The sequence below is a fragment of the Dermochelys coriacea genome, chromosome 1 (genome assembly GCF_009764565.3).
Source record: "Dermochelys coriacea isolate rDerCor1 chromosome 1, rDerCor1.pri.v4, whole genome shotgun sequence".
Classification (NCBI taxonomy): Eukaryota; Metazoa; Chordata; order Testudines; family Dermochelyidae; genus Dermochelys; species Dermochelys coriacea.
Window position 1 is genome coordinate 191848829 of NC_050068.2, and position 27998 is coordinate 191876826.

The 27998-nt window shown below is 41.4% G+C and overlaps 1 protein-coding gene across 1 annotated transcript; it reads right to left on the minus strand.

The window, feature by feature from the left end:
• Window positions 1-1001: 1001 nt before the first annotated feature.
• LOC119846415 (suppressor of tumorigenicity 14 protein-like) lies at window positions 1002-27766 on the minus strand. Its single transcript, XM_038380074.2, has 17 exons — window positions 27683-27766; window positions 27327-27495; window positions 26570-26694; window positions 25478-25545; window positions 24073-24260; window positions 23937-23975; window positions 21579-21798; window positions 20091-20233; window positions 17475-17572; window positions 15071-15183; window positions 13958-14091; window positions 13171-13275; window positions 12696-12803; window positions 7263-7382; window positions 5162-5345; window positions 3212-3319; window positions 1002-1089 (listed from the first exon to the last, which is right to left on the minus strand). The coding sequence occupies exons 1-17, from the start codon at window positions 27764-27766 to the stop codon at window positions 1059-1061; spliced, it is 2037 nt and encodes a 678-aa protein (XP_038236002.1). The 3' UTR covers window positions 1002-1058.
• Window positions 27767-27998: the final 232 nt, after the last annotated feature.

Sequence of the window (27998 nt, forward strand, 5' to 3'; positions counted from 1 at the left end):
AACAAACATCAATATAAGCCATCAAAATTATTTTTAAAAATGAAAATCTAATTCTGCCAAACCCAAATGGAACACAATGGCAACAACAAGGGGATGCAAAGGAGAAGAGAAGAAGATGAATGGTGACTTACCTCTCTTCTCCGAATCATCCCATTGAACAAGCAGCTGGTCATAGAGCAGTACAAGGACAGTAGAAAGAGATAAAAAGAGGGAATTCCACCTTGACTAGCCCATGAGTTCAAGAATAAGAAATTCATCATTAAGATTCCACAAAGAACCCTAACTCAAACTCCTTCATCGCTATATCCCTGTTCAGCCAAAACCAATAGAAGCCCTCTTATGGCAGAACAATCTCAACACACTGGATCTTACCTATTGTTTTGAAAGGCAGCATTTGTTTCAAAGCATGGGCGGCGGGTATCAAAGGCAGGGGAAGGCTGAGACTCCCCAAACAGCTTTGTGCGGCCCCACCCATGCTCCATTCCCAGGCCCGTTCCTGCTTCCCCGTGCTGTGCTGCAGGGGACTCTTCTCTTAGTGGCCAGCGCCCCAGATTGGGGCTGCAGTTAATGGGGACCAGCCTGCACTCTGGGCCGGGGGAGGGGGCTGCGCCGCCCACCCACCCGGCACTCCAGGGCATACCGCACGCTCATCCGCCTGGTGCTCTAGGGCTGGGGGTGGCCTCTGGGCTTTGGCAAGAGGGGCGGGACTCGGGCAGAAGGAGCAGGCCGGGCCAGGGGCTAGCCTCCCTGAGCCTGGGGTTCATCTGTCGCCCATTCAAAGGATGCGAGTATTGCCTGTCAAACTTACCTCCCTGCTTCTGAGATCCTTATGTTATGTTATTAATTAACCACATTTCCAAAACACTGTGCTCCATTACTGCATTAAAACCAAACATTCCTGATATACAAAGGAAATAAATAATGGTAGTTTTCCTACAGTTTTCACTTTTACCTGGCATGCATCAGTGCCACCATTAAGATTTCCAGCACACAGCATTCGAGATGTAATCAGATCATCATATAGCTTGTTGCAAATACTTTGATTAATTATTTTCACTTTAGCTTCTTGCAGTGTTTTGGCAAGGTAACCTAGAACAATATAAATGTAACATATGCCGGTTTTACAGTTCTGAGGAAAAAGCAGATACATCAGAAGGGAGGAATGTGTTTAGAATCTACCGATCCTAAGGATTACTATGTACTATAGCTTAAATTGCCATTCCCCACACAGCTTTTGAATTTCTGTTACTAATGCTGCTTTCATATAAGGAGGGCAGGAAAGTTTACAACCCTCTGCCATTGTTGCCTTCTTGCATTTCCTTAGTCCTTCCTTTGATAATGATTAGCCAAACCTTGAAGCAGAGGATGGCATGGAGATCTGCAGGAATTATCAGTACAACATGCGACATCCATTCCAAAATTTAACAAGTTTTTGGTTTTGTTCCATGCTTTGCCCTCACTTGAGCTTTTTAATATTTCTGTATTATTTGTATTGAAATTGTACCCAAAGGCCCCATTCAGGTCCTAGTATTTGGCAACCCGCTGCTGCTCCCAGCAGAGAGGGAATCGGGAAGGAAGATGTGGATAAAAACAAACCTGCTTGGACTAGTTATAATTCCCAATGATAGTAGCTGATTGCTAAATTGCATTATGGGCCAAATTTGGCACCCTGCAGAATACCAAACTGGTGTGAGTGTCAACTGTTTCACCATCAATATCTTTCATCTGTGCCACAATTTGTACTACCAGCCTGGACTGTAGGATCTTTTTAGGGCTGGGGAGGTAATTGAAATTATCAGAGGGGAAGATGTTCAAATATTTTAATTTCACAGTTTCAAATTAAGTTGAAATTATATATATATATATATATATATATAAATAAATATATATATATATATATATATATAAATTTTTATTGAAAAATGGACACTGTATAATAGCTGTTTTTATATTATAACTTCACTTAAAGTATATTTAGGTATAAATAATCAGTCTTGGGTTCAGATGTTAGATGAAAGGTATGTTAAGAAAGCCAAAGATACACTGGTAGATAAATTCGGGTCAAATGTAAAACCTTAGATTAGTGGTGGGCAACCTATAGCCCATCAGGGTAATCTGCTGGCAGGCTGTGAGACGGTTTGTTTACATTGCCCATCCGCAGGCACAGCTGCCCGCAGCTCCCAGTGGCTGCGGTTCACCATTCCCGGCCAATGGGAGCTGCGGGAAGCAGTGACCAGCATGTCCCTGCGGCCCGCACCGCTTCCCGCAGCTCCCATTAGCCAGGAACAGCGAACCATTCAGGAACCAGGAACAGGAACAGCGGAATACCCTGACAGGCCACAGGTTGAGATCCACTGTCCACTGTCTTAGATCATAATGCAATTTAAGAGATTAACTAAAAAAACTGCCATCTTGAAGCACTTGAATTCTAATTCTGGATCAGACACAGACTACTTCCTAGTTTGTGCTAGTCTCAACTTCTTTCCTATTTCCTCTATCTATAGAATTGTTTGTGAAATACGGTAGAAATTAAATGAGTTGTACATGTGAGAAACAAGTGCTAATCCAGGGTAATTATCTTTCTAATGGCCTATGACAGTCTTCAGTGCCTAATGGTAGGACTCATAATTGACATAAACTATTTCTACATGCCCGCATTAAGAAACTCCACAGATGTTCAGCTGCACCTGAGCCAAACCACTGAAGTTGCTTTGACAAAGAAGGAATATTCTAGCTTTTAAAAGACCAACCAAATCAGGGGTTCTCAGCGGGTCACAAGGTGGTTCCATGGGAGTCGTGAGCTGTCAACTCCTTGGGGTTGACAGCCCTGACCCCCCCCATTAAATTAGACACACCCCCGTTTTTAATTTATAAGGGGCTTCACAGTCAGCGGCTTGCTGTGTGAAAGGGGTCACCAATACAAAAAGTTTGAAAACCACTGTGCTAAGTAAACCGTGATTATATTTGTTTTTAGCATAATCACATCACTCTTACAGTTTAAAATTAGAGTCAAACTTGCAAGAAACATATCCAGGAAATGAACATACTATTTTCTTTTAGGGCTCCCCAGCCAGTTACATAGCAGACAGTTCCATAAAAAAATACTCTAGGACTGCTGGGTAAACAAATGGGCTGTACCAGCTCACTGAAGAATACTGGTGTCTCCATTTCCAACAGGGCAATGTCATAGTCTGAGATATATTGGTCATACCGTGGATGGACAATAATCCTTTTGATTGATCTCATAGCTACATGATTGCTGTTTTTGTTAATGATCCTTATGCCCATATACGCTTTCCAGCCAGAAGGCACAGAGTATCTGCAAAACAGACAATATTTATAAAATGCCCATCAGATAAACATCATCATGCCAGGTTGTTTGTTTAAGAGATATTTACAATATTTTATGAGAAATACCAAAGTTGGGGGGGGGGGGGAAGGAGCACAATATGAAATCAGTAGACAGATACATCTCATTTTTATTTTAAGTAGAATATTATTTTGCGGTTTTATTCATGGTTTCCAAAGGGATGCTTTCTGGGAGTAATATGACTAATACTTTGCACTTTTCATCTAAGGATCTTGAAGGACTTTACAGGATAGGCGAGTTATCCCCAGGTGACTGATGTGGAGAACTGAGGCACAGATATGTTAAGTGACTTACCCGGGTCTCACCGAGTTAGTGGCAGGGCTGGGATTCCCGGTCAGATTGAGCCAGTAATGATTGCTACAGTTCCAATTATATGGTAACCCTCATCATTTAAGCTTTCTTAAGAAATAAAGTTTCTGTTCCTTCTGACTGAGAACTAATACCACCATTGTCACTGCTGCACCAGCCAGCAAACCAACAGGAACAATAACTCCAACACATAAGCAACAATTGCTCATCTCCATCTCAATGAAGTGTTGACTCTGAAATCTAATAATACTTTAAAGACATGTTATTCATAATTGCAGCTGATAATCTATGCCTATTTTGTCTGATTTTTTTTATGCAAAGTGGGTAATTGTGCTTCCAAGTGGCCAGTTAGATGTATAGCTACCCTTTTTCTGAACATAATTGCAGTAATTACATTGTACAAATCTGAAAAATCAAGGTTCCTAAACGTCAACATTGCCAACTGTTTCACTACTTATTCTGGCAGAATTTCCAGCTGCTCAGATGATGCAGATGGAGTCTGAATAGAATATTGCCATTTTTATCCCTCACTATGACTCTTGTTGTGAACAGAACCCAGGAGTTCTGAGTCCTAGACTTCAGGTATTTCACCTAGCCATCCAATTAAAACCAGGATGGACTACAGCTTGCTACCAACATTGCACTGATGGGCCACCACTCACTCATTAGCTTGATAGGAGGATGGCATTTTAAACATAGAATGGGTACTTGGGATCCATCTACAGTTCAGGAAGTCCAGCTTTCCAAATCCCTCAAGGATACAGCACATGAGTAAGCTTGAGGACACTTTGCAGGATATTATGCATCACCATGCTTGTCTTCACTACACCACCAGCCCCTAACACCAGCTAGTTTCCATACTTTTCCACTAATCTCTAATCTTAATGGTTAGGAGTATTATTTTGGAAACATTTTTTTAAGCTGCATTTACAATTAACTCCATGGTTCAAAAGCAGGATTTACTTTCTGGTTACAGTGGTGGTATAGGTTTCAGAGTAGCAGCCGTGTTAGTCTGTATTTGCAAAAAGAAAAGGAGGACTTTAGAGACTAACAATAATTATTCTCAAAAAGAAAAGCAGTACTTGTGGCACCTTAGAGACTAACAAATTTATTAGAGCATAAGCTTTCGTGAGCTACAGCTCACTTCATCAGATGCATTCATCGGATGAAGTGAGCTGTAGCTCACGAAAGCTTATGCTCTAATAAATTTGCTAGTCTCTAAGGTGCCACAAGTACTGCTTTTCTTTTTGCGAATACAGACTAACACGGCTGCTACTCTGAAACCAATAATTATTCTGGATACTTTATACTTTTGATTATTGGATGAAACGTGCTCTGGGTCTACAAAACATACCAATGAGACCATATGCACAGAACTATGCATTGAAAGTCACTATGCCTGCATCATTGATACATAAATTAATGAAACTAAAACTGTTAAACTAAACTGTGTATACTCTGGATTGTACAACCTGTACTTACCTTATAGAATCAGAGTCCAGAAAACAATGGGCAGCAGATAACAGCCACCTATTTGAAACAACAGATGCACCACAAATATGGCCATACATTCCCATCTGCAAGCTTGCTTGCCAAGGCCACTTTCCAGATCTTGCATCTTCACCTCCAACAATTCTAGATTTTTTTAACAGGATTCTTCCACAAGCTAATAAAGAAAGTATTGAACAGGAGGATTAAGAATTTAATACACCTAAGGCATTGGGCCATTTTACTTAGGTTTATTAATACTTGGTTCTTATACTTTATTCTTCCAGCTGACAATCCCAAAGTGCTTCACAAAGGAATGTTAAGTAACATCATTCCTATGTTACACATAAGATGAAGTGACTGCAAGGCAGGGACAGGTCCTCAAGGAATCCATTTTGAAGCACTTGGAGGAGAGGATGGTGATCAGGAACAGGCAACATAGATTCACCAAGGGCAAATAATGCCTGACCAATCTGATTGCCTTCTATGATGAAATAACTGGCTCTGTGGATATGGGGAAAGTGGTAGACATGATATAGCTCAACTTTAGCAAAGCTTTTGATATGCTCTCCCACAGTATTCTTGCCAGCAAGTTAAAAAAGTATGGACTGGATGAATGGACTATAAGGTGGATAGAAAGCTAGCTGAATTGTCAGGCTCAGAGGGTAGCAATCAATGGCTCAATGTCTAGTTGGCAGCCGGTATCAAGTGGAGTGCCCCAGGTGTCAATCCTGGGACCAGTTTTGTTCAACATCTTCATTAATGATCTGGATGATGGGATGGATTGCACCCTCAGCAAGTTCACGGATGACACTAAGCTGGGGGGAGAGGTAGATATGCTGGAGGGTAGGGATAGGTTCCAGAGTGACCTAGACAAATTGGAGGATTGGGCCAAAAGAAATCTGATGAGGTTCAACAAAGACAAGTGCAGAGTCCTGCACTTAGGACAGAAGAATCCCATGCACTGCTACAGCGTGCCCTTGTTGCTAAGAAGGCTAATGGCATATTGGGCTGCATTAGTAGGAGCATTGCCAGCAGATTGAGGGAAGTGATTATTCCCCTCTATTCGGCACTGGTGAGGCCATATCGGCAGTATTGCGTCCAATTTTGGGCCCCCCCACTACAGCAAGGATGTGGACAAATTGGAGAGAGTCCAGCGGAGGGCAACAAAAATTATTAAGGTTCTGAGGCACATGACTTAGGAGGAGAGGCAGAGGGAACTGGGCTTATTTAGTCTGCAGAAGAGAAGAGTTAGGGGGGGATTTGATATCAGTCTTCAACTACCTGAAGGGGGGTTCCAAAGAGGATGGAGCTCGGCTGTTCTTGGTGGTGGCGGATGACAGAATAAGAAGCAATGGTCTCAAATTGCAGCAGGGGAGTCTAGGTTGGATATTAGGAAAAACTATTTCATTAGGATGGTGGTGACGCACCAGAATGGGTTACCTGGGGAGGTGGTGGAATCTCCATCCTTAGAGATTTTTAAGGCCTGGCTTGACAAAGCCCTGGCTGGGATAATTTGGTTGCAGTTGGTCCTGCTTTGAGCAGAGGGTTGGACTAGATGCCCTCGTGAGGTCTCATTGAACGCATGTCTACTAATCCTGCTCCAGTGTTCTATCCAAGCTAAGGTACAAAGTGGATGCTCTTGATAATACTAAACACACTATTTTTACAGGTATTACAGGTAAGATCTAACTTAAAAGGAAGCTTAAATATTAAATTTACTTTTCACCGCATATGTGACTTCTTAATTTTTTTTTTTAACTTCACTTGGCTTGGACACATCAGTTTCACTTAGTGCAGTATTTTAACTAATTGTCACTTTCTGGGCATCCTCAACTGGCCCAAGATTATTGTGTTTGGGTTGATGATAAATAGAGAAACATGTAAAGGAAATGTTTTCATACAAATATTATCAAGGAATTGTTTTTATTCATATGGGGTTTTATAAATCCTATCTTTTCTTTTTAAATGTATACTAAATTTGACCCAATTTTTGAGCCAAATGCATAAATATATATTTAAGTTTTCTGCAATAATTCACTCGTTAATTAACTTTCATTTAAAATGTATTTCAAATGAATTAAACTTCACATACCACAGTTCATTTCATCAGATCCATCTCCACAGTCTCTTATTCCATCACATTCTGGGTTTGGTTTTGTGGGGCATTTTCCATTCAGGCATTTATATGCATATGAGGAAGAACTTTTATAGGCTGAAAGAAAACATAACTGAGGTGAAAAAATGGAGTATAGGAGCGGAGGGAGGAAGGCAAGCTACTGGAGAGCTGGGCAGTGCAGTGCAGTGCAGATGCTGACAAGCATTACAAGAGAAGCCACGCAGGTATAGAAGTGAAGGGCAGGAGAATCCCTGCCCAACAGGGTGGACAGCCCTTCTGGGCCCTAGAGGTCTGAGGGAAGAGACCCCGCCAGAGGGGAGAGACTGAACTGGGTGTCTGGTCTGTTGCCACCACGCCTGGAGGGGCTACCAGAGACTGAGAGGCTCCCCTTCACATTGCCCCCCCTGCAACCTCCTGGTCAGGAAGGCTGGGAGGAACCTTGCTCTGACAGAGTGTAGACAGTAAATCCAGGGAAATGGGGGAAAATTCTGAGGGAAAAGAGGAATACCCCAGCCCGCTGCTAATCAGAAGCATGGGACCCACCGAGGTGGAGAGGAAGCTTTGTCACATTATTTATAAATATGGTTTGGACAAGGGCATTGAAGGTCATGACCTCTAAGGTCACGTCTGTATGGGGACACTCAAGACATTTAAGTCACCATATGAAGTTAATGTGCAAAAGTCAAAGTGCATAAGTCAAAGTGCATTAGTCCCATGTGGCTGCTGTCATTCAAGAATGAAGTGGCCTACGTTGCCAAAACAAAGCCACCCTGCTTTACCTCTAAATTGTGTAGCTTTAAGGCACTCTATTGCTTTTATTGCATCACCAATACTTTCAGCATTCCGAATACTTCCAACATCTGATCAGCCTGTTGTCCAATTATGTGGCAGTTCATCACCATAAAAGGGGCTTTGGGGGTTTCAAATTTGAGTAAATGACTTGCTTGTATGATAGCACCTCCTTTTCCAGGTACATTTTTAGAAATCCATTACAATTTATTACTTGGAAATCCTTCCAGAAACCTCAGCATCATGCATTTATTTATTATTATTATTGTTTTATGGTAACATCCCAAGTATACTGAGCTATTTGCAGACAGACAAGAGAGTACAAGCAACTCTGCCCCAAGCAACTCACAACCTACAGGAAAACAGAGATTAGGAGGAAGGAATATAACATGTAAGTAGAGCTATTTCTACACCATCAGATTGTTAGTGTTTATAAATATCCTAAACTTTATTGATCAGTATACTAAATGACATTTGTTTACAAGTTCTTATCCTATGCCCCGAATTATGGCATTTTTGTAGGTATCATTGTATTTGTGTAATGACAATTAAAGTAGTCAATGCCTCTTGCTGTTTTACTGTCCTAAAAGCTTGTCACTGTACTGCTTTGCATTGCTGAATGGAGCCAAGTTCCTAGACATTCCTTTTATATTATGTATCAACGGAAAGGGTAATATGTCATATTGTGGGTATTCAACTGTCCGGAAAAACTAACAGAAAACCTATGGCAAGTAAGAGAACAAAGTAGATATTTCAAAATCAGCCACTGTCTGTCATTCGTTAGACATTTAACTGTCCATCTGCCTTCATACTGTACAGCTCTTCCAGTCAAAAAACAAAAACAAAAAAACCACAGAAGTTGGAGATGGAAAATATCTGATTTAATCATCTTGCTCATTCTGGCCTTAAGTCAGAATAGCATTGTTCCCTGTACTATACTTGAGTGCTTTGTCTAGTCCAAATTTTAATGCATTAAAAATAGGATTTCTACTAGCTCTCTAGGGAAACTTTTTCAAATAATGGATACACATATTTTTGTGCATGTCTAGCAACTCGGATGGATATATATAGAGAGAGAGAGATAGAGAGGGTAAAGTAATAAGTTTCACATCCATGAAACAGTGAGTTGTCTGGAGACATGTGATTTCATTTGATTATACTGTGGAATCCCATTCTAGAAAGCACTACTTGCATCAAAGATGTTACTCTCACACATTCTTATAAGCCAAAAAGGTATACTGTTAATGTACTCATTTTATATTCTAAAGCTTCCTCCACATTACTGAAGGACACCAGAGACACACTTGGATTCTGAGACTAGGGCTTACTTTGGTAAGTTAAAAAAAAAAAAGCTATATTTATAGCTAGTTTCTCACAAGGCAGTTTTAAACTAACAATTTACTTCAGATTAATAGTCTTATACAGAGATTGCAATTCAGATACCTAAAAAAAAAAAATCAAACAAAAAGAAATTTACCCAACCATAACTGAGGCCTCTAGCATTTCCCTCTAAACATCCTGCCTGCAGAGAGTCTGTGGTCTTTAGTTTAGGGCAGAAACAAGTGACTCTCTTCTAATGATCCGTATCTCTTTATGGTGGCTCCTGTGATGAAATACACCCCATCACACTGGTAGAAAGGCTAGTGCCAGTTAGGCATGCCTGAAGGACATGCTCCACCTGGAGAAGGGGAGCTCAAAATGGGTAAAGTGAGCACAGAATGGGGGGCGGGAGGAGTTTGCCCACACTCCTAGGCACTGCCAGTATCAAGGGGAACCCAGCCCATGGCTCTGGCTAGCCTTTCCACCTTCCCTTTGCTCCCTTTTGGTTGGGGCAGACTGACAATATGAGCGTGATGCAGGCAAGGAGCCCTAGAAGGCTGCTTCGTGCCTACTACCTGTGGCAGGACCCAGGGACCTGGGTAAGTGAACTGTAATTAGACTCTGAGAATACCCCAGGAGTGATTAAACTCCCACTTGGAGGAGTGAGATTCCCCAGGAGTGGGGCTCCCATGGGGGATCCAGGGGCAAGAGACTCAATGACACTAAAACCAAGCCCAGGCTGAGGGTCAGCTGACCACAACTGCGGGAGAAGGCAGGCATGAAGCCCTGCACCTGATACAAAACCCTGAGACAGAAACAGATTCCACACCAGCCCTTTGAGAGGGGACTTCAGCTGTGATAAACCCTGAGCGCTGGTGTAAATGGATAGCAGAATGGCAATAGCAGCAAGCCAACTAGCAACAACAATTCCAGCAGCCAATGTTGCAGCATTGGATGACCCAGCAGCAGCTGTTGCAGGAGGTTGTATCCAGCAGCACAAATTCCAGAGGGACTTTCTGCAACAGTTAAGACCTGCCCCTACCTACCACAATTCCTGCACAGGGAGGCCCCACAGCGCTCAATCCCCTAGAGGGAACTTTGTCAACTGTGACGTTAAGTAAGATGGGCCCTAACAACAATCCCGAGGCATTCCGAACCACTGTTGAGAGGGTGGCGCTGTTCTCTCAATGGTCTCTGGAACTTTGGGGCTTAGTTTTAGCTCCATACAGGATGGGGCAGGCACAGCTGGCCTTCTGCAGCCTTGACCCAGAACCCGACAGAGATTAGAGTTGGGTGAAGGCCACTATTTTAGACTACCCGGCTATCCGTGAAGATGCCCACTGGCAGCACTTTAAGATGCCCACTGGCAGCACCAGGTGCCTGGTGGTGATACACTGATTACAGAGCATTGCTGGTGGCAGTTGCGCCCAGGCGAGAGCTCTGAGCCAGTCCAGGATGCAGAGTTTGTATCCAGGCTTCCAGCAAGGGGCCAGGAGTGGGTGCTCCAGCATCACCCCAAGTAATTTTCATACATGGTGCAGCTGATGGAGAATTTTCTTGCAGCTGATTGGTCACTAGATATGGGACTGTGCAGCCTCTGTCCGCTCACCAACTAGAGCCATTCCTCGTGCTGGATGCCTGCCAGCAGATACTGAACCCCAGGCATGACAGAAAATGTGTACAAATACCAACCCAGTGACCCAAGCTACCTGCCTGGATGAGGGGAAGACCTCGACAATACACGGGGGCAAGCTTCTCCATGGTCAATTCCGTCACAAAGTTTTACACTTACCCAATGACAAAGGTGGCTGAGCTTTTAGAGTGGTTGGGCCTGGTGCGATACCTCAGCATGGATGATCTTACAAAAAGCTATTGGCAGATCCCCTGGTCTCCATTCTCCCAGGAAGAGAATGTGTTCTCAACCCCCTTTGGCCATTTCCATTTTTAAAACCATGCCATTTGACCTCCAAGGGGGGTGGCAACAACTTTCCAGCACTTTATGAATTGAATCCTTGGACACCGCCACCAATACGCTGGGGCTTACCTTGACAACACTGTAGCCATAGCCGTATGTGGGATGACTACCCTAAGAGGGATTCTGGTTCCCTACAAGAGGCCAGCCTCAGAGCTAATCCTGCCAAGTTGGCCGAGACAGAAGTGTCTTACTTAGGGTATCAATTGGGAGGAGGCCTTGAGACACTGGTGCTAGATAAAGTCCACATATTAAATTCATGTCCCACATGTTGGCTCAGAAGACAGATACACTGCTTCCTCAGTCTGGAAGGATATTATTACTGGTTCATCTCCACCTTTGCACTGATTGCGGCTCCCCTGAATGATCTACTAAAAGGCAGAGACACCAAAAAGGTCTGGTGAGACGACTGATGAGATGAAGCTTTTAACAGTCTGAAGGCATGGCTGGTCTAGGTGCCTATCCTTGCCAATGCAGACTTCTCCTAGCAGTAGTTAATTCGCCAGAGGCCAGCCTGGAAGTGATGCTCTCCGAGGACTTTGAAGGCAAAGGGCACCCAATCCGATATTTAATCAGAAAGTTGTTCCCCAGGATGAGAACATATTCTATTATTGAGAAGAAAGCTCTGGCTATCAAGTGGACTGTGGATTCCCTGAGGTATTACCTGACCTGCTGATAGTTCCTTTTCCCTAGTCATAGAGCATGCATCCTTGTGATGGCTACATTCTATGAAGGACTCAGCCTCCCAGATTATGCAAATACTATTTTTTTCCCCAGGGGCTTGGGACAGGGGAAAACACTCAAGCAAGAAACATTTTGGTTTTTGCAGCAAAGACATTGACTTAGTTTCAATTTCATCTTCAGAACCTCAGACTCTCCTGCACTTTTGGAAGGAACATTCTGGCACTGACAGAGCCATGGATATGATGGTAAATCACTCTCTTCCATCGCTGACACCTTTGATTCTCCAACAATCTTTATTCCCACATGTATAAATACCATCACTCTTTTCTGTTCCTCCAGCAAGTTCATCTCTACCCTCGTCAGTATCCAAAACCATCCAGTTCACCCAGTCAATCTAAGGTTCAGTTGTTATGTAACATAATGGAGAGCATGTAGTGTGATCAACACATGCTAATAGTCTGAAAAGCATAACATGATGCATATGTATGAAAGTTCTAATTATCCTCACACCACACATATAACAATGCAGGCTATTCTATATATTTATCAGATGATTCACAAAAACTTTAGACAGTAAGAAAATGAACATATCCCTATCCCCCGACTCCCCACTGATATCCTAAACTATTTTTCAACACACTTACGGCAATCATTTTCATCACTATCCTCTCCGCAACTGTCGTCCCCTTTGCATGTCTTTGAACGGTTTTTACACTTCCCATCACCACAGTTAGACTCCTCTGGACTACAGCCTGAAGAAGAGAGATCTATAAATATGATGGCACTTCCCAGTCACAGCATCATTCATCCAAGGATCTGAAAACACTCAAGAACACAATATTCTGAAGTAGGCTAAGATTATCCTTTCCATGGTTTTAGTCCTGTCACAGGAAGCTCTGGAATAAATATGTAAAACATTATTGACTGTTTCTTGGAAGGTCTGGTTCTTATGCAATATATATTTTATTTTTGGTAGGTGCAGGGTTATATGGTATTATTGAAGGGTATTATTTCAAGTATTATTCCCTCTGATTGCATATTTAAAAAAAAAGTGTTTTACAGCCCTCCAAGTGCCTTGCTGAAGGTCTGTTTTTAAAAATAGAAATTGAATAAACTTACCACAGTCTAATTCATCACTGCCATCTGAGCAGTCTTTCCAGCCATTACACTGATTATTTAAAGGAATGCATTTTCTGTCTGTACATTTAAATTGTCTAGGACATGCTAGAAGAAATAAAGATAGAAGTAATGAAAATGGTGTGAGGGACCAAATATGCACTGAGGGCAGCAGTACCTCATTTATTTTTGTTCTATAAAATTCAACTAAGGCAAATGCCATCTTTCTTCTTCTTCTTTTTAAAAGGTCAGTGATTTTAACAGGCACTCTGATTTAACTGAATATAAATGAATGGATAGAATGGAGAATTTAAATCAGTATTAACCTTCTTATCATTGTAATTGAAGAGGTGGAAGCCACACAGTTCTGTTTGCTGTGAGCACTAATTATGCAGATGTTTAATGATTTAAATATACCAAGAATCTCCAACTGGACAGCAACACTAAGACTGAAACCTGTAGGTTATCATTACTAGAAAAATTTGTTAGTAACACGAGTGCCCTTGCATAATAACTGGAGCACGCCAGCCTCTAGATTCTTAGGGACAAGGTTTAATACTGTTTACCTGAAAATTTGCTCTCTGTGCCTGGGTCAAGTCAGAGAGACTCTTTTCCCCTCACCTCTGGACCAGACAGGCAGGATCAGCAACCAATCAGATTGAAGGACAACTCCTGTTCATTCCACAATTACTATGAGTTAGAATGTGGAACGCAGGTCTATGAAGCAAGGTTTCTCCCAAAGCTATAACATGGACCCCTTAAAAATTAAAGTGCGCTTGTATCCACTTACGGTCCACGTGACTGAAAGCTTTATATTCAATATAAAACCCTCTCTGCGTGACCAGTTCATCTGAATGGAAATTAATCGCAACTGAATAGCCATATTCCTTGTTTCTGTTGCTTTCAGCAATAGCTTTACAATATCTGTCAAGTGTAGAACAGAATAATTACAACTACAACCCACCTTCACCAAGTCTTTCACTAACACTTTTTGTATGTGTTATGTTACTGTATCTTGCCAACTAAGCTACCCTTACTATTATTACAGGTACAAAACTACTAACATTTAAAGAGGGTGATAAGGTTCGAATAAACATTTACATTAAACATGTGCTCCCAAAACTTATCTTTGGAGGTTGAAAATACAGCGTGTGTAACTTATTTTTTCCCCAAACTATTTTGCATGTAATGAATTTCCTGGTTCTCACTGAGACTGGAAGCCTAAAGTTCTAAAAATATAGCAAGAAGGTCAATATTGCAACCACATCCTCTGCCTTTGGAAAACTAAAAAAGCTTATTTAAGGGTTTTCAGCTCAGTTTTGCAAACCCAGCATTTTCACTTCCTAGATGTGGATCCAAACATTGCACTGCCACCTTGGCTTTTCTCCTTCTGAAGGATGAATGACTGACCACTTCTAATTTTGTTTTCAATAACCAAGGCAAAGAGCAATCATTAAAGAGACATTGGAAACAGAAAACAAATGACAAAGGATCTCACTCCATAGAAAAGAAGCTAGTTCAAGATGGCAGCCAGGAATTCACACCTCCAGTAAAACAATGCTAGATTCTGCACTAAACATCTCTTGAACCACCAACCTTTGTCATGAAATGTATAGATTAAGTATTTTTTTATTGATGTGAAATAGGCATGAGGCTTTTATTACCATTGGTGACAACTATTTGACCTGTTTGCTGCATGGCATAATTAGGAAAATTCATCCATTGAAAGCCTGAATAAAGGTGTCACCATGTCTGCAAAGTTGTATGTTTCTGCACTGGAAGTAGATGGAGAAATCCAAGATTTTAGTAGAGAATGTTTTGTAGAATGACAAATTGTGTCCTCGCTGAGTATCACCAATGAATGTCAATGTCAAATAAAATAGTGAGCCGTGTTTTAACTCACCTAACTCCATCAATTTCTAACCAGTCCTTATCGCATTTATTGGACCCTGGAGACTTCTCTTGAATTTGTATGACAAGGACTTTTAGCGACAACTTATACCCAGGCAGGGGTGCCTACAATCAAAGTGTTAAAGAAAATAAACAAAAACCAAACCAAACCAAGGAGTTTACATATGGTTAATACATTCTGTTCTATTACCTCACAATCAAGTGGTCAGCCATTCATTAATCACATTCCCGTCATCAGATTATAAAAGAAAATACCACCACCACCACCACCTGCTCCCAGCAATAGGCAAGAAAGGTATGTAATAAAAAGGAGATTTCCTAAGGCACAAATGGCAGTTAGACACCCAACTGCTTTGGTCTGTCAGGGAGCTGGAAGCCCAACTGCCATTTGTGTCTTTGAAATTTTCCTCCTAAACCTTTACAGTTAACAATATTGTTGCATAGATAGGGCCCTACCAAATTAGTGGTCCATTTTGGTCAATTTCACAGCAATAGGCTTTTTAAAAAAAGTCAATTTCACATCTGAAATGTCACAGTTTTCTAACCATGGGAGTCCTGTCCCAAATGAGGGTTGTGGGGGTATTGCAAGGCTATTGTAGGAGGGTTGTGGTATTTCCACCCTTACTTCTGTGCGGCTGCTGATAGAGGCGCTGCCTTCAGAGCTGGGCAGCAGGCAGCGCAGAACGAGGGTCACATGGTATTGGGGGGGCAGGGCCAGCCTTAAGGGTGAGGTGACAGTCCAGGGCCCTGTTGTCAGGTGGGGGGGCTGTGGTTCCCCCACCCAAACACTGCCAGCCCAAGGCCCCTTTAACCACGAAACCCCGGATCTGGAGCCGGGGAGGAGCAAGTATGGGGCAAGGGTGTCGGAACCTTTGTAGAAGTGGGGAGACAAGTGCCAGTTCCAGGGGGGGCCAGGAGCCATGCCTCTCCCCTCTAAACTGCAAGCCTTGGGCAGGCTCAGAGAGGCACTGGCAGGGGCTGCATGCCTGCCCGAGGCTTGCAGTTTGGGGAGGCAACATTGCCCCTTCACCCCATAACTATGCCCATGGTAAAAAGGGGGGGCATGGCCCTCAGTCCTCAGTTCTGGCACTGTTGCTAGGGGTGTTCCAGCCGGGGGCTCCTTCCATGTGCTGGGCTCCAGCTGCTAATCCCAGCCAGGTCAGACCCACCTCTGGGAACCTCCCCCGGCTGCAGGAAGCTCTACAGCTGCTGCCTATAATGACCCCTGGGGAGTGACCTGTACAGTGACCTGGCTGGGGAGCGATGGGGACAGGAAGTGGGGTGCAGGTGCGGAGCTTCCCTGCAGCTGGGGGGAGGTTTCTGGAGATGGGTCTGACCCTGCCCCAGGAGCAGCCTCCGCAGGACAAAAGGAAGTCCCATCCCTCCCCATCCCGGCCAGGACTAGCAGCTGGAGCCTGGTAGGATCCCCAGCTGAAGCACCCCCAGCCCTGCCCCTCCCTGGCAGATTTCACAGGGGAGACCAGATTTCACGGTCCGTCATGTGTTTTTCACAGCCATGAATTTGGTAGGCTATGCCTATGCATAGATTATAGTGTTATACTGTCAAGTGTTAATGGCTGCCATCAAGCAGAAGTCTGATCTACAGACAGTTTCAGGCCTTTATGTAATGATAGCCGGAAATAATAGTAAGCCACCGCCCAAGGCAATGGGGCTGCATGGCAAAGCCTATTAGAAGTTAAGGCCAGTGGACTGCAAAGTTTCCCTGGGACTGATTGCAAACATAAGGGGCAAAGGCACTGATCCACATAGATAGCCACACATTGCTGTAACCACAGGCAGAAAGCTCTGAGAAAGCCTGCAGGTAGTGGGAGAAGCAGAAGTTTACATGGCCCTGTGAGGAAGCCAAGAGGCAGAGCTTCTTTTGTGCACATCTTTAGGAAAAGCAGACTTAGATTTCTGAACAAGAAAGCTTCCTCCTGTTTGTTTCTACCAGGTTCAAGCAAACAGGACTATGTGCATCCTTTGTAAAGAAACAGGATTGTACCAAAGTAATACATGTCTTGTATCATCCATTTCTCTTCCTAGTGGAAATGATCCAGCAAGACCCCAAATAATCACTAACTGCTTAGGCCAAGAGGGTAATAATAGGATCTGCCAAGTTAGAACAAACTAATAGGTCTTCTAGTCCAATATTTTGTCACTACCACAGGCTAATTTGTCATCTCCTGCCCCACTTGCAGAGGTACCTAAAGCCTAGTCTGCAGCACAGATGAAAACATCCAATCAGTCGCCATATTTATGCACAATGGTTGCTAGCAGGGTTCTTGGCATGGATTCCCTTGTTTCATCCATAATGGAAGACACATTCTCCCATTTTTACTTCTGATAGGTAAAATGAAAACTTAATGAAATCACTACTATTTGCACACACTTACTCTGATTAGCCAGCTGCAGTCAATGTTTGGTGGATAGTAGCTTGGATAATAAGGAGAGCTCACTGTCCCATTCCAAGAGATGTAACGCCCACCACAGACTGGAAGAGAAAAATACTAATAAATCTACACAGTTACATAAATGGCACTTAAGAGGAGTATTTAATTCACTCTCTGTTCCTTCTCTAAGTATAGACTAGAGATAGGAGAATGGGCCATGACACTTGCCCTCTCACTTCATTCTATGTTCCCAAAGAATAACTATCCTGCATTGTCATCATTCTGGGATTTCCTATCACATCTCCTATTTCTAGATATAATTACAACAATTAACTTTCAAAAGAGAGCAGTAGGCGAATCCAAGTGCTGTTTTCCAGTATTAGCTAAGTAAGGGTATATTAGATATCCATGATAAGAGTAACCAAATATACTTTGCTTCCTATTACAAAGTACTTGCTGAACATTCATTTTGTTGTTTCATATTGGATATGATATTCTTGTGTCTTCAACTGTTGTGTATGTGCATCTACCCCAGCAGCAGAAGTCTTTCAGTGGCAGGTGAAGTGAACATTTCCTCCCTCTTGTATCTACCACACTGCCTCATCCCCTCCCTTCTCCTGCTATGTATAGTGGTTCAAAGTTTTGCTCTCTCTTGTCTTCAGCAGGGTTACACAAGTGCTGAACGAAGTCAGAATAGTATATAGTCCTGCATGCTTTGGGAGGCCCTTAGAACCAGAGGTGCAACACAAATGAGAGATTATATTAATGTATTATTAAGACAAGGCAAAATTCCTCACTCAGTACAACAAATATAAGTCTGCAATAATATCACTGAAGTCAATGACTGACACTGATGTCAAACTGGTTTAAGTAAAAGTAGACTCAGGCCCCTGGCTTTGCTAAGTGCCAATATGGTTGAATACAATATGGTTGTGCATAGCAAATATTGGTACTGCTTCATCCATCTTTCCAAGAATAATATTTCTGCAGTTATACCCCAAGACACGCTTTGTTCATTTCAGTAGGGAGGCCACCTACTGATTTACTGCTTGAAGATAATATAGCTTTTTTGACAAATTAAACAGAAGGTATATTTTAGTAGTAATAGGAAATACTCTTGCATGACATTTTTCACTACTACTATAGCAGACTACATTCACAGGTTTTATTCCTTTCTGGTTCCATCTGTGGGTTATAGAAGGAGTAACAAAGGAAGATCAACCCGTCCATCCGCAAAGAACAATTTTATTCAAATAAAAAGAGAAGCTATTCGACCTAACACTCTCATTTGCAACTTCACTGTGGGAGGAAAGAACAAACATTCTACACAAAGAGGATACAAGAATGGAAAATCCCCCAGTGCACTCTTTGTAAATACAGTGGCCTCCAAGGAGGCATTCACATATACACACCACACCTGTGAATGTACCTCAACATTGATATGCAGAAACAACCTCTCCGAATGGTCATTGAACTCTCTGAGGAGCTTGCCATAGAATGAAGATGGCATTTTTATGATGTTAATGCTGAATCATTAAAAAGTAGATGGAGATCTTCAATTAATTTCATGTAAGCCAAACAGTTTGTGTATCTTTAAGACTTGTGCTGCACTTGAACTGGTGACTGCAAAGCTCCACTTCCTACTGACAATACTTGTAATCATCCAGTCCCTGTCCCCCAATTCCTATTGACTGTTTTCTTGAGGCAATATAGCAGTGTGAGAATTAAGAAACCAAGAGTAATTGTATTTATGTATTATATTTAAAATTGCATTCATTTCCATGGCAAAATTTGTGTGTCTAGTAATTTTGGGTGCCCAACTTGGGCAATCTTGAAGGGGTCCGATTTTCAAAAGTCAGGTGCCTCTGAGCATTTACTTAAAGTAAGACCATTGAGCGTATTAAGTTGGGCATTAAGTTAAGCAAAAACCGATGTACACAAAATTATCTGTCACCTTTGAAAATTTAGCTTTGTAGGGGCTATTCCCTATAATTTATTCGATAGGGACAAAAGACGTGGGACATTAATTCTGTCCATTAATATCTATGATCCCTTATTTATCAGAAGAAAGGGGAAAAATTCAGTAATGGCAAGCGAGTAAATAATTATTGGTATTAGTTTAACTTCAGAAGTGTCTGCAGCAAAATGTAGATGATTCAAGCCATGGCAACTCAAAGTATTCCATGCTAGCCAGACAGAATTGCAAGCTTACCCCATCCACACTCTACCAGTGTGCCTCATACTGGAGCTGGCAGGAGTACCAAGAGATGCAAGATTGTATAGGAGCCTTGTGCCTCTTTACTGAGATTGCCAATGTGCTCTCTTGGGAGTAGTATATGTGAAGAGTAAACATGACATTTAGTGAGTTAGAGCCAGGGGCAAATGCAACCATTAGGAGAGATGGTCTAGTAGTAACCAGAAAGGAAGATTAATCCTACCAAATGGAAGGATCTCAAATCTCATCCTCTGCTCAGCTACCTGAAATCATCTTCAGGGAGATCAGAATGGAAATTTCTTTTTTCCGGAAATAATAACCTCCAAGAAGTAATGTCCTAAATTAATAGTAGCTAAAAGTATGAACTTGCCTAATTCAAATACATAATTGATTTGAATACATACCAACTTTAGGAATAGCTTGGAAGTATGCTTTTAGCATGTTACTCTCTTTTCTTCTGTCCAGTGAGAAGGTGACCAGCATAACATTACTTGATGAAGTTAACCGTATGACAGGAGGACTCCAGGCCCCTGGTACTCCACACCATCTGAAATATACACAAACTGAATTAGATAACATTCTGTATTCCTGTCCCTCTCTGAAATAAGACTGCAATTCTTCCAATACATTCAGCTGAACTTGGCATAACTCCCCTAGACACTTGCTTTTCTTTTATCCCATCAGCGAACTGTTTGTCATTTGTGTTAGCACCCAATACGTTGACCTGTAGTTTCCCAATCTCAGATTTCATTTACTCAAACCGAGGGTCTGGGGCAGTTTTAAGATATGTGGTCTCACTGCCAAAAGGATACTGCTAATAGGTATGTAGAGATTTGCAGTTTTACAAAGCCATCAGATATGTTAAGCCTGTACATAGTGATAGTACCTAGAAGCCAATTAGGCTGGGACTCCATTGTGTTAGGTGCTGTACAAACAGAGTAAGTGACAGTCCCCTGAATTTTGGGGGGTAGACAGAAATACACATTCGGTCAGTGAACAAGTGTGACAGATTATTAGTACCCAATAGAAACAGCAAAACAAGTGAAAAAAAGTATTTCCCGCACTTGAATTGTACATTGCAGATAGTGGGATTGGAGAGAGTCTATCTTTCCTTTTATGTACTTAATTTCTCCCAGTATATCAGCTCCGATTTTTGAGACTCCTGTTGGCAAACATGAGTGCCCAGGTGAGTTCAATGTACTTTGTACGAGATAAATACATGTATCGAAATTAAAATGTCTTCTCTGATATGAAGCTTTAACTGACAATATCACAAGCCTCTTGATACTAACATCAATTGAATCCAAGCCAACACGTTTCTTCATTGCTTTCTAAATAGTCAAATTACTGCTTGTAAAACACGATGGGTTGACAGCCCTTGAAATTGATCTCTACCCACAGAACGGATACAGCATGGACAGTAGTGACACAGAGTTCTCCACAATGCTCATCCTGTGCGTCTCAGTGCTGATTTGGAGGGAATGAGGGACTACTAGTAGGCAATGGGTCAACCAGTCTGTGCCCTTTTCAATCCCTGGCCTCCTTGCTGAGTGCATAAACAAAGGTGAACGTGAACGCCAAATATTAGCAGATACTTATGAGTCCAGATATCTCTTTGATAGGAACTGCAACAAGACTACCTACTTATTTCAGGTAGGTTACCAAAGAGACCTCACATGGTACTGAGTTCTGGTCACTGCTAAACCAGGCTGGATCTTGACCTAGCCTTCTAAAGCTTGTATGTTTCATTATCAATCCCTTGAGCCATGCAAGCCTCCTTTTTAGAAAAAATAAAAATGTGTTCATGAAAGGTCAGGTAGGGGATGCATACAGATAAGATTTGGTGTATATTTTGCCAGAGAAAAAAAAGTAGCTTTCCTTTATGATCATACCTTGTAATGATCTTGTTCTGAAGAGGAAGAAGAAAATCATATGCAGATAATCTGTGTGATGCACAACTCCCTGGAGTGACACCATGCAGAGTAAGGACTACAAGTCTCACAATATAGTTAGAAGGAACACGCAGCCTCCACTGATAAAAAGATTTCTTGGGATTCATCAAAATTAAAGTCCTGTTGTTACCTGGCTTTGCATACAAGTCGAAGGATACCGCTATACAAAAGACAAACTAGATCAGTGTCTGAAAAAATGTAGACAAAAGGGTAAATAAGAAATTAATTGGGGAAATCTCTGTCCAGATCCTCATGAGCAGTTGTCCACATCACTAAAAGACCACCCCAGCTGGCATTCTTGTCAGTCTCAGCAGAGAGAACAAGGACCGAAGGCATGCTGTGATTCATTCTCATACCCAGAGGTGGCCCCCTTTGGGACAAAGCTGAAGCACAGTGGTATGGTAAGGGGAGCTCTGGGTACCCGGCCTGTGAATATAAAGCCTAATTTCTACTTCTGTTAATCCAACATCTTTCACGAATGCTAACTGCATTAGCAAGTGCAATTAGGCTACAATCCGTTCTAACCAACTGAAGAATTATCACAGCAACCAAAGTGCACACAAAAGATGAAATCCTCAAAATTAGGGCTTTTTTCCATAACTCAATAACTTTGTATGTGACCCTCCAAAAAATTCAACACATTAAACCTAACACAACATAACTGATCTCACTGTAAGGCTGAAAGCACATGCACCTTAAGTTTAGCCCCAAGTGAATTGTTTTATTCATTTCCTTCAGTCAATTGGGTCTTATGTTGCAGCATGGGGTTAATTCATTCAGAAGAGATACTCTGCCATCATCAAAATATCTTTCAGGTACAAGTCTCCAGACACAGAACTACTTCTCCAAGACAAGAGACCCTTCAGTTACAGATCCGTGTCCAATAGCTCCCTCTTGTCTCTCACCTTTTATTTGACTCTGCCTGCACTCTTCTCTTTCTTTTGCAAATCTTCAGACTACTGCTGGTGCATTGTTCGTTTATGGCATTACCTTGACTCCACCAAGGCAGAAACTCTATACACACCGACATCTGCAGTGTTTGATTATTGCAAGTCGGTGTCCCCACTATCCCTGCCATCAATCCAACATATACAGAGGCTGCTGCAACCTGCCTTCTCACAAATACTGGCTCCCCATTCATTTCACATTCTTCACAGCTCCCAATTCATCTCACATTCCATTAGCCTGACAAGCCATATCTTCAATTCTTGCCATATCATTTGAACTCTCAGCTGAAAAAACCTTGTCTATGCCTCTTCATTTCTCTCCCTCTACTATTCTTGACACTATAAAGCACTTTGGGATAGCATCGGTGTAGAAAATAACATACAAAAGGATCGCTAATTATAACAGCCAAAATTTTCTAAACTGGCTGTCTAGAGTTAAGTTCTTCAGTATATATTTAAGCAATATATAAGTGGTTTGATTTTTAGGTGCTGAGCAGCTCCAACTTCCAGTACAAGTCACTGGGAGCTCCTGGTTCTCATCCACACCTTTGACATCTACACCTTTGTATTCGGGTTGCTAAATATGGCTTTAAAAGCTGAACATGCGAGAAAGTTTTGACCAGCAATTATAAAAAATACTCTCTCACTTAGTCTATTACAGTGTACTCCTGTTCATCCAATTATCTGTATCTCCACATTACCTGAATCCCTTTGTTGGCCTGCAGCGTGAGATACTTGTCCTCTGCAGCCTGCATCTCATGCTAGGGCACAAGGAAGGAATTTGGATAACACAGAGGTCCAGATAATAGGTCAGAGACATCCCACCCACTTCCCCTCCCCCCGGCCAGGACTATGAAGAAAATCCACCCCTAGCTGTGGAGAAGGCCACCCTGCTGCTGAACAGCTCCTGCGGCAGTGCAGGAAGCCCTCTGCAGCCCCGTTGTCACAGGAGTGAATAAGGCAGGCAGAGCAGAGACCCTGTCCAGGTCTGCAAGGTGGAGGAGGAGGAGGAAGAACCCTTACTGTGGGAAAGGCCACCCCGCTGCTGAATGGCTCCTGCACTCTCAATTATCTGAACTCCCAACTACCCAAATAAAATCCACATCTCCCATGCTATTCGGATAATCAGGAATTTACCATATTTAACGTGAAAACTCTTCAGGGCAGTGACTGTCTACTTCTCTCTTAGTACAGAGCTTACCATAAATGGGACCCAATTCTCACTAGGCCCTTAGACATTACCAGAATAAATATAATTAATAATTATTATCATGGTGCTGCCACTGTTTTATTGTTAGAGAAAACTTAGTTTTGCAAGTAGTAAAGTTGTGTATTTAAGAATAGCAATTACCTGACTTCAGTGTCACATCATAGTCTGAAGAATCTGAAACTTAAATTAAAAAAGGGACATTTGTCAGCTATGTGCGCAAAACACAACCTGAAGGAGTTAAGACTTTTTTTTTTTAAAACAACAGTTAGGTTGTTACCAAAAAGCTCCATTGTTAAGAGATCAAAATCCTCTTCCACAGGAAAGGATTCAGCAGAAGAATTAGTAGTCTGAAGTGTATGTTTTCTGATTATTTTCAGTGAGGTTAGTTTTTTGAAAGAATGTGCTATCTCTTGCGGTGCCCAGAATGTATTCCAGTAGTAAGCTCGGAGACCATCTTCTCCTTCACTGTAGGGGGAAACAATACATTATAAATGGATTTCAGTTGTCATTTGCAGTTTGATTTTGATTAGTTCTGTAGTCTCAGCTAGCATACGTCAATATTAACTTTCTGCACAACTGTTTTGCTACTGCTGTATAAAAAGGTACAAAGCCCTCTTCTTGCAAAGTTCCTCTTTTCCCATAGACTAGACCGAAAGAAGTTGGATACAGGTAGATCCATCACTAAAACAGTTAAGCATGAATGCTGAGAACAATTCCCTTAAAGAGAAAGCCTTTTAAACTGTTCTATAGACTCCTAATTACTTTTTTATTTTATTTGCCATCATGCATTCAAACTCTAGAGCAATTTTTTCCTAAGGGCCACCTATGTGGTGGCTTTTTGATAAACTTTGAATTGTCTTGTCTGCTCCCATTGAAGTCAATGGTAAAACTCCTGTAATACTATGAAGTCAAGTTGCATTTGCCTTTTGAAAAATGCCACCACAAAAGTATACTTATATTCTGCCCAGCCAGAGAACCACATAGTCCCTTGTTCAAATTATTTGTGTGAAGAGGAAAAAATAGTCTGTATGCGTATGTACATGAAGAAGCCATAGCTGGATCAACTGATTTATGTGCATAAAAAGGCAGATGATCATGCCTCTTGATCGCTAGACTCCATCCCAAAATGGCCAGTAGCTCAGTCTTTCAAAAAATTACAGATGGAAATGACTGTAAGACCATTCTACTCTATGAGCTGGTTTTCCTGGCAGGTACTTATGTACAGTGCCCCACCAGAATATACACCTGTATATTTTGTTTTAGGATGTCAGAAAAGGTGTTGCACTGGAAGGTATCTTACATAAACAGGTTATTCAAAAGAGTGGAAAAGAAAGAAAAATGTCTGTTGAAAACTGCTTTGTAAGATCTGAAGTAGGTGGATATACTTAAAAGCAAACCCTTCAACCAGCATGAAACCAATCCACAACCAACAAACTTGGATTTTGTTTAATAGTTTTCCTCAGTAACAAACAAAGTATTGAAAGCAAAAACCTTAAGTATTTATCTCATAGCATTTACCCCTTGGTTTTAAGTATGCTACAATACTTGACTTTATTTCCCATATTATAAAATTCTACATATCCCTCCCAGGAAAGCCATTAAAAACAGCACACAACACAACACAAAACACACACACACACACACACACACACTTTATTTAGTACATCTAGAAAAGGACTTACCTAAACGCAGCAACAACAGATTTCAAGTAATATTTCCCTAACGTAGAAGACTCATATAGTTCTGAAAACTGATAATTAAATAATTAGAAAGCTAAATATAAGAACAAAAGAAATTGTTAAATTTGATTGTCAGCTAATCATAAACTTTTTGAAGTATCATGCCATAAACACTTCACCAGTAAATTGCATTTGAAAGTGACTACAGAGTATAAAGAGTTTCGAGTCAGGTAAGAATGGTAAGCAATGTACACATTTCAACTTCCATTTCAGTTTGAACAAAGTTGAAATGAACTCTTCTTTAGCCAAGAAAAAAAAGTGTGTGTAAGGAAATATAAAAAATTTCAAAACTAGATTATGTGTTTTAATTATTTAAAATCTGTGACATTTCTGGTTTATAATCCAGTCACGGACAACTCGTGTTGGCCATGCACAAAGCAGTTTTGAGACACAAGATTAACTCTGTTGGGAAATACAGGCTAACAGAGGGCGGCTTTGTGCTTAAAGACCTCTGTTAGCATGGACCCAGGAAACAGTATTGATCTCACAAATACAAACTTGAATGAGAAGCGCAAGAAAGCAAGCATTGTTGTGCTGGTAAGGAGTGGGGAACCAGAAAAGAGTGTGTGCAATAATTTAAAATTGTAATTAAAAAACCCACACCCAAGCAGCAACAAATCAATACAGGGTATCTAGGCTGAACAAAAAAATTCGCTTATAGTTCTTTTACAAAAGCTGAATGTTTTCAGCTTTGAACTACCCTTTTAAAAAAAACAACAACAAATATTGCTATTTAGTGTAAGACAACAAGGTTGAATTTGGCTAGTTACATTCCTAATGCACTGTGGCAGTGTAACAGGTTTAATTGTCTCCCATCCACTTGCCCCATCTTAAAGAGGGCACTTGTCTTAAGCTTTGTAACTTGACTCTCTCCCAGACTAATCCTAGATTTTATTACTTTGAAAGAAAAGAACAAATACCCGTGACTCATACCTCAGCTTTCTACTATACCTTTGAATTTTGAAGAAAGGATTTCAATTAAACAAGTGATAAAATATTTTTGAGTTACAGGTTATGTCACCTGTGAGTACTTACATAGTTCTGGATTGCTTCTGCTTGCCTTATAAATTTCTGTGACTTTGGATCAGTGAGGTCACTTGTATAGGTCAAGTTACGTATTTCTACACTTCCACCAATATAGATAAAGGAGAATGCTGGAGCTACAGAAACAGGATCATGCATTAGCAAGGTTAATAGCCTAGCCTTGCTCCAAACGTTCAAGAACCAGATGCTTGTGAAAGAACTGATTTAACCTTGATGTTACTCAACAGAATTATGTGAAAATAAGGCATGTTAATGAATCAAACTATTGCCATTCAATGGCTGAGGATAATACTCAATATAGAATAATACTGTATTTGTAGGGGAGTAGGCAGCGCACAAGTGTTGGCAATGTTGGATTTCTACTTATACATTCAATTTGCTAAAAATCTAAGTTTCCAACATTACTGGCTCACAAGGATAGAAATTTGATGAGTTTAGGCTGGGATTTTAAAAGGGCGAGTTTCTATAGGATCCAAATCCCATTGAAAAGATGACTGAATTGCAATGGCATGCGGGCGCTAACTCCCTTAACTGCAGCCCTACTGCTTATGGACTCTACCAAGTGTCCAAGCACAATCCACACCTTCATGATTCTCGAACTACTGCTAATCAACACATAGTTACTGCCTTTGAATTAACATTTATTCATCAGCCTACTTTTTAAGTTGTACCTGTCCAAATACGGAATGGATTCAGCACTTAAATGGGTATTGAAAAATAAATGGGGTTATTGAGGAATGGCACTTACATAATGAATAGTACAGGACCAACACGAGTACAGTGACTGCTAAGGAAGTCAGAGGTAACATTCCTAGAAGCCATCTTCTCCAGAAATGTAAATTCATCCGCTTGAAGAAAGAATGTTGCACACATGAGATTTCTTTTTGAGGAGACTGGAGATGATGAAAATTCAGACTCTGTTAAAGAAAAACAAGTGGAAAATATCAATATCTCAGACAACAAATCAGGTGCTGTTTTCATTGCCCAATTTATAACTCTTGCTTCATTTATGAGCTATTTTCCAAACGTGAACAGTCAGCTACATCCAAGAGTAAAATATGTTTATTGTGCTTTGTGCAATAAAGCTTAGTTGCAATCTCTTACCTGTCCAGATCCATGTTCAGAATCATTGGGAGCTGGTATGTTGTATACCACAGGGATCCGTTTGGAGGGGAAAGACTGCATCATTATTCTTTAAAGGCTTGCTTCAGACAATTCTAAACATCAAAATCCTGAAAGGAACTTGAATAAGGTGCACTTTTTCCTATTGCCTCTCTCATTTCACCTTCGGTATACTGCTTAAAGAGAGAGCCAGTCTGCATTCAAGGTAGGTGGGAAGGAAGAGTCATCACTGCTGTAACTCTTTGTTTTCCACGCAGGCTTAATAGATCCCTCCAAAGGAATGATAGATCAATTATTC